The following is a 13,630-nucleotide window of genomic DNA, read 5'->3' as shown; positions in this document are numbered from 1 at the left end:
AACTAAAATACGGGCCCGATACCAATGCTTTCTAATTCATTTTTATTTCAAATTTTCATATTAAATTTCAAAAATAATTTCTTTTAAAAATTTATTTCTCGGGATCGGGACCTCGGATTTCGATTTCGGGCATACGCCCGAGTCCCTTATTTTTCTACGGACCCTCTAGGACTGTCAAATCACGGGTCCGGGTCCGTTTACCCAAAATGTTGACCAAAGTCAACTTTAACCATTTTAAAGCCACAATTTATCATAATTTCACATAATTTAACACATAAGCTTTTCTGGCTACGCGCCCAGACTGCGCACACAAATCGAGGCAACTAAAGGTGAGATTTTCAAGGCCTCAGAAGCACGAAAAAGGGAGAAAATCGATGATAACCCTTTGGGTCGTCACACAAAGTTAGCAACATCTTTCTTCATACCTTCCCACCAATAGAATTGCTTTAGGTCATGATACATTTTTGTGGATCCAGGATGTATAGTATATCTAGTGTTGTGAGCTTCTTTAAGAATAGAATGCCTCAACCCATCTACGTCTGCGACACATAGCGTATCACCCATTCGAAGAACACCATCACTGTCAACAATCATATCCTTACTTTTACCAGCTAAGGCCTCATCTCTGTATTTGCAAAATCGCTCATCCTCATATTGGGTGGCCTTAATACGCTTAACTAATGAATACTTAGCCTGAGCATAGTCCAACAATGCCTCTGAATTTCCGACACTAAATCTGATACCTGTATCTTCTAGTCTCTGATTGGCCAAAAGTCTCTTTGCAGGAGCTACATGTGCCAAACTCCACATAGATTTTCTGCTTAATACATCAGCCACCACATTCGCTTTTCCAGGATGATACAAAATAAAACAATCATAGTCTTTGAGTAGTTCCATCCAACAACGCTGTCAAAGATTTAGATCTCTCTGCTGAAAGATATACTTCAGACTTTTATGGTCAGTATAAATCTCACAAGTTTCGCCGTATAGATAATGTCTCCAAATTTTTAGAGCAAATACCACTACAGCCATCTCCAGATCATGTATAGGATAGTTTTGCTCGTGCTTTTGTAATTGTCTTGAAGCATAAGCTATAACACGACCATTTTGCATGAGAACACATCCTAATCCCACCTTTGAGGCGTCACAGAATACTGTAAATCCTCCAGAACCTAATGGTAAGGCTAATACTGGTGCAGTTGTCAAACATGTTTTGAGTTTCTGAAAGCTCTGCTTACATTCCTCTATCCATTGAAACTTTGCATTTTTCTGTGTTAGCTTGGTCAGTGGCGCTACTATTCTGGAGAAATCCTGCACAAAATGCATGTAATAGCCTGCTAAGCCTAAAAAGCTGCAAATCTCTGTAGTAGAAGTAGGCCTGGGCCATTTCTGCATAGCTTCTATCTTCGTAGGATCTACCATACTTCCATATTTGGAAACAACATGCCCCAAAAATGATACCAAGTCTAGCCAAAATTCGCACTTCGAGAACTTAGCATAAAACCGATGTTCTCACAATGTCTGCAACACAGTCCCGAGATGATCCTCGTGTTCTCCTTGGCTACGAGAATATATCAGGATATCATCAATAAATACTATTACAAATCTATCCAGAAATGGCTTGAACACCCTATTCATTAAATCCATGAATGCCGCTGAAGCATTAGTCAGTCCGAAATGCATCACAAGAAACTCATAGTGCCCATATGGAGTTCTAAAAGCAGTCTTAGAAATATCTTCATCTTTGATTCTAAGTTGATGATAACCAGAACGGAGGTCAATATTTGAAAAGTGGACAGCTCCTTGTAACTAATCAAACATGTCATATATACGAGGCAAAAGATATTTATTGCGTATTGTTATCTTTTTCAACTGCCTGTAGTCAATGCACATTCTCAGGGATCCGTCTTTATTCTTTACGAACAGTACTGGTACACCCCATGGTGATACACTAGGTCTAATAGAACCCTTATCTAACAAATCTTGTAACTGTTGCTTTAGCTCCCCCAACTCTGCTGGTGCCATTCGATATGAAGGTATCGATATGGGTTGTGTGTCAGGTAGCAAATCAATACCAAAGTCTATTTCTGGTACTGGAGGCAATCCTGGTAAATCCTCAGGAAATACCTCAGAAAATTCTCTCATTACTGGTACATTTTCTATACTAACTATTTCCTTTCTTGTGTCATTTACAATAGCTAAGAGACCCAAGCAACCTTTCTTCAGAAGTCGTTGAGCCTTTATAAAAGGTACAATTTTGCAAATCTTTGGAACCTGACTCCCTCTTAGAATAAAACTGGGTTCATTTGGTATCTCAAACTTAACTATCTTTGCATGACAATCGACTATAGCATAGCAAGTAAATAACCAATCCATTCCCATAAGCATGTCAAAGTCAATCATATCAAGTATAATAAGGTCAGTTAGAGTATCTATACCCTCAACCCAAATCTGACAAGCACGATACACATATTTAGCTAATAGAGACTCTCCAACAGGAGTAGCAACTAGAAAAGGATCATTCAATAGCTCGGGCTGTCTACTAAGTCTCAAAGAAAAGTACGAGGACACATAGGAGTGAGTATATCCTAGATCAATCAACGCAAGTGCATCAAATGAACAGACAGAAAGAATACTTGTAACCACTGCATTCGAGGCCTGAGCATCTTGTCTAGTAAACGCAAAAACTCTCGCCTGACCTCTACCAGCATTGCCTTGTCCTTGATTCATAGTAGCACGGTCTCCAGCACCTCGACCTCTATTTACTGTACCGGTAGCACCTGAAGTATTACGAGTTGTCTGAGTCGGTGCAGCTGACTGAATAGAAGCCTGGTTGAAATTTCTCGAAGGTTGAGGGAAATCCCTCAAGTGATGTCCCAACTAGCCGCACCGAAAGCACTCTCCAGTTAGAACACGATATTGGCCCAAATATGATCTACCTCAAGTCTGGCAGACTAGAGTAGTGATATATATCTTCCCAGAATTACGATGTCCAGAAGATGATGGTCCCCTATTACCTTGTCTGTAATGTGGTATGCGTGTGGACTGTGAAGACATGTGTGTCCCTGTCTGAGAACCCTGTTGTTGTTGTTGTCCCTGATTTCTTGCTCTTCTATTTTCACTAAAACTACCACTAAAAGCCCCTCCTGTCTTGGCCTTCTTATGTAAATCACTAGTTGCACGCTCATCACTCCCTTGTTTTCAATCTTCTAGCAATATAGACTATATCAGAGTAGGATAAAGTCTTCATCTGGGGGGCTACTGCAGTGTATAGATGACCAACCAATCCATCAATAAACCTCTGAACTCGAGCTTCTTCGGTAGGCACTAAGTAAGGAGCATGTATAGCCATCTTACAAAACTTAGTATTATATGTTGACACATCCATATCTGGAGTCTGAACCAATCTCTCAAAGTCTCTAGCATATTTTTGCATCAGGATGTCTGGAAGAAAATGATTCTTGAACAACTTGGTGAACTCGTCTCATGTCAGCGGTGGTGCTCATGCTGGCCTTCCTAGCAATACCGTTTCATAGCATGTGTTGGCCATATCCTTTAGTTTGTATGCTTTGAGCTCCATGACTTTCTCATTAGAACATCCAAGAGCATGTAATGCCTTAAGTGTCCAATCCAAGAAACTTTGAGGATCTGCTGAATTATTGGAATCTGTGAATTTTGTTGATTTCAATTTTCAGAAACTCTTGTAGGGATACTTTCTTATTCCCGAAAGTCCGAGTTTGTGCAGGTGCTTGTGTCTGTAAAGTAGCCTGAGGAGCTGAACTTCCTCCCTGAGTAGGCACAATTGCCTCTAACACATTCAATAACCTTGCCATTGCGTCCACAGGTAAGGCAACAATAGGTAAAACAGTTGGCACTGGTGGTGGAACGTCCTAAACTCCCTGCCTTTGCACTTGATTTGGCATAATAGCTTGGGTTTGACCCATGTTTCCAACTTCAGGTTGAGGAATAGTCTGTCTTCTAGTTTGATGAACCCCAACTTGACCGTCACCCGGGGTAGCACCATGTCCATCACCACGTCCAGCAGATGAGGGTATGCGTGTCCTAGCCATCTGCGAAAGAAATACTCCAAAGTTAATATCAAGTTATCTCAAGGCACAATCAAAGAATGAAAGAAGGGAAAACATTCCTAGATGTTCAGTAGCCTCAAGATCATAAGTACAAGCGCCTACATAACCATGAACAAGACTCTACTAAATATTGCTCCATGACTCGGGACTTAAAGCCTACGCTCTAATACCAACTTTTCCACGACCCAAATTAGGTCCGTGACCGGCGCTCAGGAGCTAGTGCTCCCAAGTAAGCCTTATCAGAAATTTTACAGAAAATCAGACAGAGTTTCTCCTGTTTTTGGACCATCCCAAAAATTTTTCTATCTCAAATCAGCAATCAAATATCCTAATAGCAATACAAATGATGACTTTATCAAATAACCAAAATAAATATCTACCTTTAACAGTCCACCCACTAACAACAAGAAATACTACTATATCTCCAAATTTTTATAGGAATGAGAGTTACTCAACATAAGTCTATAATAATAAAGACTACTCAAGACACTAAAAGAATGACCATGGAGCGACTCTAAGAGTTCAAAGAAAACCATAAAAATTAATAAAATCTCTGCCCACGCGAACAAGTGCGAGACTCACCAAGAACTATCAATCTGTGCGCTTTAATTAACGAAATCCTCGCCTGCGTCAGCTGCTGCCTCTGTAAAAAAAATTTAGCGGGGAATTAGTCGCTAGATCAGTGAGTAATAACACTTAACCACAATCGTTTTTATTGAGGACAAGTCAGAAAACATGCTAGTATATTAAATAGAAAATAACATAAGAATGCCCTTTCAGAAATAATAAATAATTTTCAGTCTCATCATGTTTTTCTTGTAGTATAATATACTTGACAATTCTGTAATAAGCTCGGTTACCACTATATAATATCAATATCCATATTTTGGGAGGTTTCAATGAACGGATCATGTAATCGGTATAACTGTGGACTTCTTCGCAAGAAGTCATATATAATGGTAGTCCCTACTCGAGGGAAATCGGTAACGGTATGCTAGTTCTACCTTTCCACTAGCGAGGGTTATAACAGTAATCAATAATTACAAGGTGCACCAGGTCTAAGGAACCCGTCGTTAGCTACGGGATCCTTCAATGTCTACTCCTATTTATAGTTGTCTCTATAATCCATATATACTCATAGAAAATATTTTAAAACAATATAGGGCATTTCAGTTCTTATCAAATCACATAATTTCTTTTTGATAACAGTAAATTCAAGTAACGGTAAAACAGATCTAGTGACAACAAAAATATTTAAAACAACGGTAATCTTCTCAAATAACTATTTCGGTATCATATCGAGTAAAAGACTTGTCCCACATGCAACTCAAAATAATCGGTAACATATTCATATTAAATATCATGTCTAAATCATGCAAGTTATGAAAACACAAATTGCGGTAAGATTACTACTCACAGTACTCGTGCCGAAATACCAAATGCTTCAGCTCAAACAATTCGTACAAATTCCTCCAATCAATCTATAATTACATAATATCGATCTCATGTTAATTGCCTCATTTAGGCTAAATCCATCACTAATTTAGAATACCCAATCATCGGGGTTCATGTTTGAGCCTTAGTTTGTGGATTTATATTTAATCATAGAACTAGTCCATAATTCTATCAATTTCAAACTATTTAGTATAATTTATTCCTCTAAAATTGGACCTATCAGTGCTTAAACTAAACATTTATAGCCTTATTATCTCCATAGTAATTGTGTGTGTGAGTATATATATATATATATATATATATAAGAGAAAAGTGATATTGAATTTTTCTTTTTTGTACTACATGAAATTGCATAGATTCAGTGAAATAATTCAACAGATGAGAAGAAGAAGGTTAACTTCTTGAGTCGAAGGAGAACTTTAATATTGTCAATTTCAACTCCCAGTTCTTCTTAAGGCCTTTGCCCAAAGCTTTCTTCTTCTTCTCTTTTCTTTTTTTTTCTTCTCTTTCTTTTTCTCTGGTTTCGTTTTTTTTTCATTTTCCTACAGAAGCCTTGGCTTCTTTTGTTTTGCTAACCCGTGCCAAACCTTGGCAGGTTATTTTTCTAATGGGCTTCGGCCCTTTTTTTTGTTTCTTTCCTTTCCCTTTTCTATTTTGTTTCATTGTTTTTTTTCATAGTTAGCTTCTTCTTCTTCTTCTTCTTCTTCTTATTATTATTATTATTATTATTATTATTATTATTATTATTATTATTATTATTATTATTATTATTATTATTATTATTATTATTATTATTCTAATAACCAATACACCCTTATTAAAAAATATAGGGTATTACAATAAAATTAAATAAAAATTGTATTTGTGTAATAAGGAATAGTGTCAAGAACAGAGAAGTGGTTGAATCTGAAGCCATTTTCATCTATTTTCTTATAAAATTGAAACTGCTTTTGTAAACTTTTAAAAGGGTATATTGGTACTGATTTTTGACATGTTTATTTATAGAGAAAATATGAAGATGTGAACAGACTAATTTTAAGTGTGAAATTGAGGCGTTGCAATGAAGAGTATGTTAATAAAATTAGGCCTTTTCGGTATATATAATTAGTTGTATGAAATTTGTGTTTACTATGTATAAATTAGATACAAAATATACAAAAGATATATTATATAAAATTTATATAAAAATTATATTTAAGTGGTATGATATTGTAACTGTATATAACTGGGTAGAAGGCGGAGTGCACCATCACAAGGAGGGAGATGAGAAGAAGAAAAAAAAGGACAAGAACGACAAAAATGAGAAGAAGCATGATGGGCATGACAACAGCAACAGTGACAGCGATAGCGATTAGATCTAATCCTCGATCACTAAATAAAGTTCCTTCCTAATTAGCCTTTCTCCAATATATTTCCTACTGCTTTCTGATATAGATCATCTATCTTCCTTACCACTTAGCAGTTGCTTGTGTGTTATAAATTTGGTGGAATTTAATTAATGTTTGAATCGCTTGCTGTATACCTTCTTCGATTTTTCTTTTACTTTTTACTTATTTTTGCAATTAAGAAAGTCACGGCCAAGGTGTTTCCATCAACAAGAGGGGGGCTTATGGATTACTAGACAAATCTGTTCATGGATCCCAAGGTTTCAAAGCAACCGTAGGAGATATCCTGTACCAATATTCTGGAGAGGAGAAAAAAGAAGAAGGAAAAAGGTTTAACAAAATCCCTTGATTGAAGGCACTAATAATGAATTGGGAGCCTTTTAAGGTGGAGTGTATATATTTTGTAAACAAAACTTGTGTAGGTTGGGTAAATACCAAAATATGAACATTTTTTCGTAATAAAATTTCAAATAGGGTATAGAAATGAAAAAATCCCAATTTTTAACCTAAGAATTCTAGACATAATGAGAAAGTAAAGTGCAAAAGTTAAATAGCATAATGATTTTTACGTGAAAACCTCTTTGTTTAACGGAGTAACAATCATGATCTACCCTTGTAGGATTTGCCTTAAAACTTCACTAACTTCAACGAGCAATTTTAGGTTACAACTCAATAACCAAAGGGACTATGAACTATAGTACCTTACCCCTACAATTAACTCAATTATAGCTTAAATTTTAGGTTACAACTCTATAACCAAATAACTCTAATACCTTAACCCCTTTCAATGTTGGACTAAAACGGCCAAAAGATACTCTTAACGTGGTGTGATATTGTTCTCTTTGAGCCAAGCCCGCACGGTGTTTCACAAAATACCTCACACTATTAAGAGTATCCAACTCTTTATAAGTAGCTTATTGTTTTTCTTTTCTACTTCTCATGTGGGACTTTGTTCACACACTCCCAATAATCACCCACTTGAACTAAGTTCCATATGATTCATTACCGTTTATGGGCTAATTTGGATACTAACTATGTGTCAGCCACATGATCAGAGTATTTACGGTCACCGAAGCCTAAGAAGAAGCTATGTATACGTCTTTGAAGCTATGGGTAAAGCTAGTGAAACGGCCCATAGACGAACAAAAGCACTAAGACGGACCCCACGTCTTCACTTCGTCATCTCCATACTCATCTTGACAAACCATTGGCTCTGATACTAGTTGTTGGGCCAAAATGGTCCAAAAATACTCTTAACATGGTGTGATATTGTCCGCTTCGGGCCAAGCCCACACGAGTTTCCACTAAAGACCTCATACCATTAAGAATATCCAACTCCTTATAAGTAGCTTATTTTTTCTTTCTACTTTCCATGTGGGACTTTGTTCACACACTCCCAATATTCAAGACTATAAACTCTAGTCTAGAAAGCTAAACTAACTCTTCAGATTCGATAACCTAACAATGCACTTCTCAAAAGTAAAATAGGTTACAATTTAAAGCCAATGAATCAAGACTCAACAACAACTAAATAACTAAACAACTTTGTCTTCAGGACTAGGGTCTTTGGTTGTGCAACTTGAATTCTTGAAAGCAGTTTCTTGCTATGAGTGCTATTTCTCTCGAATGATTCTCTATATTTGCACGAAATTATATTAGCTTCAATAGCAACAACGTGATGCTTTATATAGAAGTGAGGTTGATCAAATCCTCTTTCAATTTTAGCTCCAAGACCTAAAATAATTCAGTTACCTCTTGAGAAACATAAATCTTAAAAGGTTTTTATTTTATGTTCTTAAAGTACTCCTTCACACGCTTTTCATTTTCATGCAACTATTCTGATAATTAATGAATTCTTGTTAACCACATATTCCTTCAATTATTACCATACTTTTATCCTACGAAATAATTCTTTCAAAGGAATTCAACTTGCATATGGAATCAGCTTTGCAGCTCTGATCAGCGTATTCAGGTGATCTGGTTCTTCAGATATCTGACCTTGTTTTTTTTCAATATCTTCTTAACACATCTACAATACTATATATCATTACATCAAATATCTTCAAAATACCTAATTTTTCATAACTGTTGTTAATCATGAAAACCACTTTAAATTCAGCTTAACCGAAGTTTTTCAATTTTTTTTGACAATGCAAGAAACAAACTCATAATCAATGGTCTTCAATACTTTAATTGGTTGCATGGCAACTTTTGAACCAAAAGACTTCGTTTTCTGGTGTGAATTATGATCAATTAATCAATGCAGTGGTCCTCATTACTTTATGTGATACAATTGATTATCCTTGATTAATTAGAAAAGAGGAATGGGTAATTTTTAGGGTATCAACATTCGATGCTGCAGATCTGTAAACGACCGTTGCATATAAAATAAATACTAGTACATAAGCATATATAAATTATTTTTTTGTTCCAAATAAATCCAGCATAATATGATTCCCTTATTAGGAGTAAAATACTTTTTTTTCTGGGTTAAAGGGAGCCATTATATTGCTAATACTAGGGTGTTACAGTAGAACAACTAGCTACATGATCACTACCATGGATAGTGAGTATGCAAAGGTTACCAAGACTTACTAATTTATTACACACAGATATTGATACTATTCTAGTAGTGGCTAAACCTTCTTTGTCTGCTTGAACTGTTGTCAATACAAATTCTGGAGGGGCTGCCATAACTAACAGATATTCACTCGTGGCTTAAGAGTAGAAGAAACTTTTGGAAAAAAATACCATTTCCATTTAAGGACCAATAAAGGGTATCTTTTCTGGTGGGGGATAGGGAGATGGATGAGGCTTTATTGATAATCTCATCTAGGAATTGTATATAACACCTAGACCAATTCCATGTATGGCCATTCCATATGTGGGATAGTTTAAGATCAATATCCCATTGATTCATATGACCATGAATTAGAGATCTAAGGGGCGGTGTGTTAGGGACCCATCTAGCATTCCAAAAGTCTACGTTATTCCCCGATACAGGAGTCCAAGCAATTGCATTACAACAAATTTTCCCCCTTTTAAAACATTTTCCCAGATGAAAGAGTGGGTGGATGGGCAATTTTTCAAGCTGTGTTTATTGATTAGAGTTTGAGCCCATTGGCAATTATGTTGAGAGAATATCCGCCAGGAGAGGTTGGTAGGAAGAGTGATATTTTTATCATAGGCTTTGTGTAGCCCCAAACTACCTTGAACTTTAAGGAGGGTTAAAGTATCCCAATTGACATAGTGAACTTTTTTTTTTGGGTATGAAGCCCCAAATGAATTCATGTTGTATTTTATCAATATCACAATAGATTTTTTTGGGTAGTAGAATATATTACATGGCATATGATGGAATAGAGTTAAGCATTGATTTTGCAAGAGTGAGACGACTATCCGGTGTGAGGAAGTTTGTTTTTCAGCTGACAACTTTGCTCTTCATGTTATCAAGGATATATTGGAAATCAAAAGGCTTTGGCTTATGGTCCAAGATAGGAAAACCTAGATATTTGCTGAAAATTGTCTGTGGTTTTGATGTTTAAAAGGTGTTGGACTGTGTTCCGGATATTGGTTTGGCAATGTTTGGAGAAGATCACTTTGGACTTGTTATGATTAATTTTTTGGCCTGATAGTTGACAAAAGTAGTAAAGGAAATGATAGATAGAGTGAACAGATTTTGTGTTGGCTTTGGACATTAGTGCAAGATCATTCGCGAAGAATAAGTGGGAAAATTGGGGGCCCTTACTACTAAGCATGATGGGGTCCCAATTTTTGAGATCCACGTGATTAATATATGTGGAAAGGAGCTCCATACATAGAATAAAAATGTATGGGGACATGGGATCTCCTTGACGAATATCCCTTGACGGGGAAAAGTAGTTAGTTTTAGAACCATTGATGAGGATAGCAATGTTACTAGAGCTAATACAGTTCATGATTAGCTTAATGACTATTGGGGGTTGGGGGGGGAGGATTTAGAGAATATGAGGGTTTCGATAAACAAAAGACCACTATATACGATCAAATATTTTCTCTAAATCAATTTTAAGCACGAGACTACCAGTCGCACCTTTAGACTTATTAATATAGTTAATAATTTCTTTAACGAGATTGTATTGTCACATGCCCGTCGACCTTTGAGGAAGCTGGCTTGAAAAGGCCCAATAAGATTTGGTAGAAAGGGCTTAATGCGATTCACTATGATTTTTGTAATAACCTTGTAGATTGTGTTACACAAGCCTATAGGTCCGAAGTTTTGAAGGTTATTTGTATTATGGAATTTAGGGACGAGACAAAGATATGTATATTAAGGGCTTCTGGCACCGTTTGAGTGGTGAAGATATGGTTGCAAAGCTTGAGGACAGAGTTCCCTACTATACGCCAGTATTTTTGATAGAAGAATGGGTGCAACCCATCTGGCCCCTGTGCCTTAAAGGGTTTGAATAAGAACAATGCTTGGATGACTTCTTGATATTGAAGTTTATCTAGTGAGGATAGGCCTATGTTGTGAAAACTACCTAGTGGGGTTGGTATGGATATCTTGTGACGACCCGACCCATCGTCATATGAGTTACCATCCCGTTTCCCCCATTTTATGCTTCTTCATGTTTCATTGTCGGTATTCGGTGTGTTAGAGTTAAATCGGATTGGTTTTGATAGGAAATGAGACACTTAGTCTCTTTAAGGAAGACTTGTTTTGGAAAAGTCAACTGGATGTTGACTATTGAGTAGAGGGCTCGGATGTGATTTTCGGTGATTCGGTTAGCTTCGGGGGATGATATGTGGCTTAGGAGTGAGATCGGAATTGATTTTGGAGGTCCGGAGTAGAATTAGGCTTGAATTGGCAAAGTTAGTATTTTGGCGAATTCCGGTTGGCAGGTGAGATTTTGATATGGGGGTCGGAATGGAATTCCGAGAGTTGTAGTAGCTTCGTTAGGTGATTTGGGACGTGTTTGCAAAATTTCAGATCATTCAGAGGTGTTTTGGTTGGGTTTTTGATCAAATGCGTATTTCGGAAGTTTTTAAGAAATTTAGGCTTGAATCCGATGTAATTTGATGGTTTTGGTGTTGTTTGTGGTGTTTTGATGATTAGAACAAGTTTGAATGATGTTTTAGGACAGGTTGGCACTTTTGGTTGAGGTCCCGGGGGCCTCGGGGTGATTTCGGATGGCTAACGGAAATTTTTGAAGTTACAAAATGCTGCAGAAATGCAGCAGTCAGTGCAGAGCAATTTTGCTCTATACGATCGCATAGCAAGGGCTGCGATCACATAGAAGGATTTTTAGGGGCTGTTTGGTTGTTCAATGCGATCGCATGAAGGGGTTGCGATCGCACAGTGTTGTCTGGTAAGGCAATGCGATTGCATAGGGCCTGTTGCGATCGCATAGGGTAATTTGAGACCATGGAATTTTTGGTCTATGCGATCGCAGAGGTCTGGATGCGATCGCATAGATGAAATGTGGGCTGGACAGAAGGGTTTTTAATAGAATTTTATCCGCGATCCTAAGTCTATTTCCTCCATTTTTGAACATCCTTGAGAGCTTTTGGACGAGGATTAAAGAGGGTTTCGACTGGGATTGATTGGAGGTGAGTCTTATGACCTAAAAACATCATTTATTGTAGATTCAACATCTAAATTCATGGAAATTTGATTAAAAAGGGAAGAATTAGGGTTTGACTTTTTGAATGTAAATTTGGGGTTTGAGGGAGCATTTGAGCTCGGATTTTGGTAAATTTGATATGTATAGACTCGTGGCGAGATAAGGAATCCGGTGATGTGAATTTTCTGATTTTTCGAGAAGTGGGCCCGGGGCTCGGGTTTTGCCAACTTCGTAATTTTCGATATTTTTTGAGTCTTTTCGATTGAGTTGCACTCCCTTAGCCTATTGTAACGTATTGCTTGGGGTTTTGATCAGATTCGACGCTCGAGGAGGTTGATTTGCGAGGCAAGGGATTAGCGAGCTAGGATTTCGGCCTGCTTGAGGTGAGTAATGGTTATAAATGATGTTCTGAGGGTTTGAAACCCCGGATTTGCACAACGTGGTGCTATGTTGAGATGAGACACACGCTGTATGATGAGCGTGGGGTCTATTACTATTGGGGATTTGGACTCGGTCCATCCCGTTTGATGACAACTGTACTTTTGACTGAGACTTAATTAATATCATTATATTATGGGCTAGTTGCCAGGTTTGGGGCCTTGTGCCGATCTGTAGACCCTTAGGGGGCATTTGTTTTGGTTGACCTCACTTTTCTTGTCGAAATCATACCCTCAGTCATGTTCTTAACTAATAAACATAATATGAACCAACTCTAGAAATTGGTAAATTCTAATGAGAGTAACGTGTGGGTTGAGAACCCAGTCTTATCTTAGTGTGCCCGAGAGGCCAAGTCTATATTGACTGAGAGGGGTCGAGAACCCCATTGTAAGGATATATATATATATATATATATATATATATATATATTGCACGCCGCAGTAGTATATTATATGGATCGGACTGCACGCCGCAGTAGTATATTATATGGATCGGACTGCACGCCGCAGTAGTATAGCGCTTGGGCTGAAGGAGCCCCTCCGGAGTCTGCACACCCCTAGTGAGCGCAATCGACTATTCTTGGATCGGGCTGCACGTCGCAGTAGTGTATACATATATATGGATCGAGCTGCACGCCGCAGCAGTATATATATGTACATAT

General features: G+C 37.4%; 1 protein-coding gene across 1 annotated transcript; it reads right to left on the bottom strand.

Moving 5' to 3' along the window:
- Nucleotides 1-1,512: 1,512 nt before the first annotated feature.
- On the bottom strand, nt 1,513-3,833 carry LOC138888142 (uncharacterized). The gene is made up of 4 exons (XM_070169956.1): nt 3,714-3,833; nt 3,018-3,209; nt 1,930-2,880; nt 1,513-1,809 (listed from the first exon to the last, which is right to left on the bottom strand). The coding sequence occupies exons 1-4, from the start codon at nt 3,831-3,833 to the stop codon at nt 1,513-1,515; spliced, it is 1,560 nt and encodes a 519-aa protein (XP_070026057.1).
- Between the last annotated feature and the right edge of the window lie 9,797 nt (nt 3,834-13,630).

Source organism: Nicotiana sylvestris, chromosome 3, assembly GCF_000393655.2.
Source record: "Nicotiana sylvestris chromosome 3, ASM39365v2, whole genome shotgun sequence".
Taxonomy (NCBI): domain Eukaryota; kingdom Viridiplantae; phylum Streptophyta; class Magnoliopsida; order Solanales; family Solanaceae; genus Nicotiana; species Nicotiana sylvestris.
This window is presented reverse-complemented; position numbering and strand designations above follow the sequence as displayed.

Bases quoted from the DNA above. Each gene is read 5' to 3' on its own strand.
- LOC138888142 (XM_070169956.1), bottom strand. From the start codon at position 3,833: ATGGCAAGGTTATTGAATGTGTTAGAGGCAATTGTGCCTACTCAGGGA. The intron at 2,881-3,017 runs GTAATAGGGGAC...CGGTGCGGCTAG, and splicing joins CATACCACATTACAGACAAG to TTGGGACATCACTTGAGGGA. The intron at 1,810-1,929 runs GTACTGTTCGTA...ATGTTTGATTAG, and splicing joins TATCACCATGGGGTGTACCA to TTACAAGGAGCTGTCCACTT.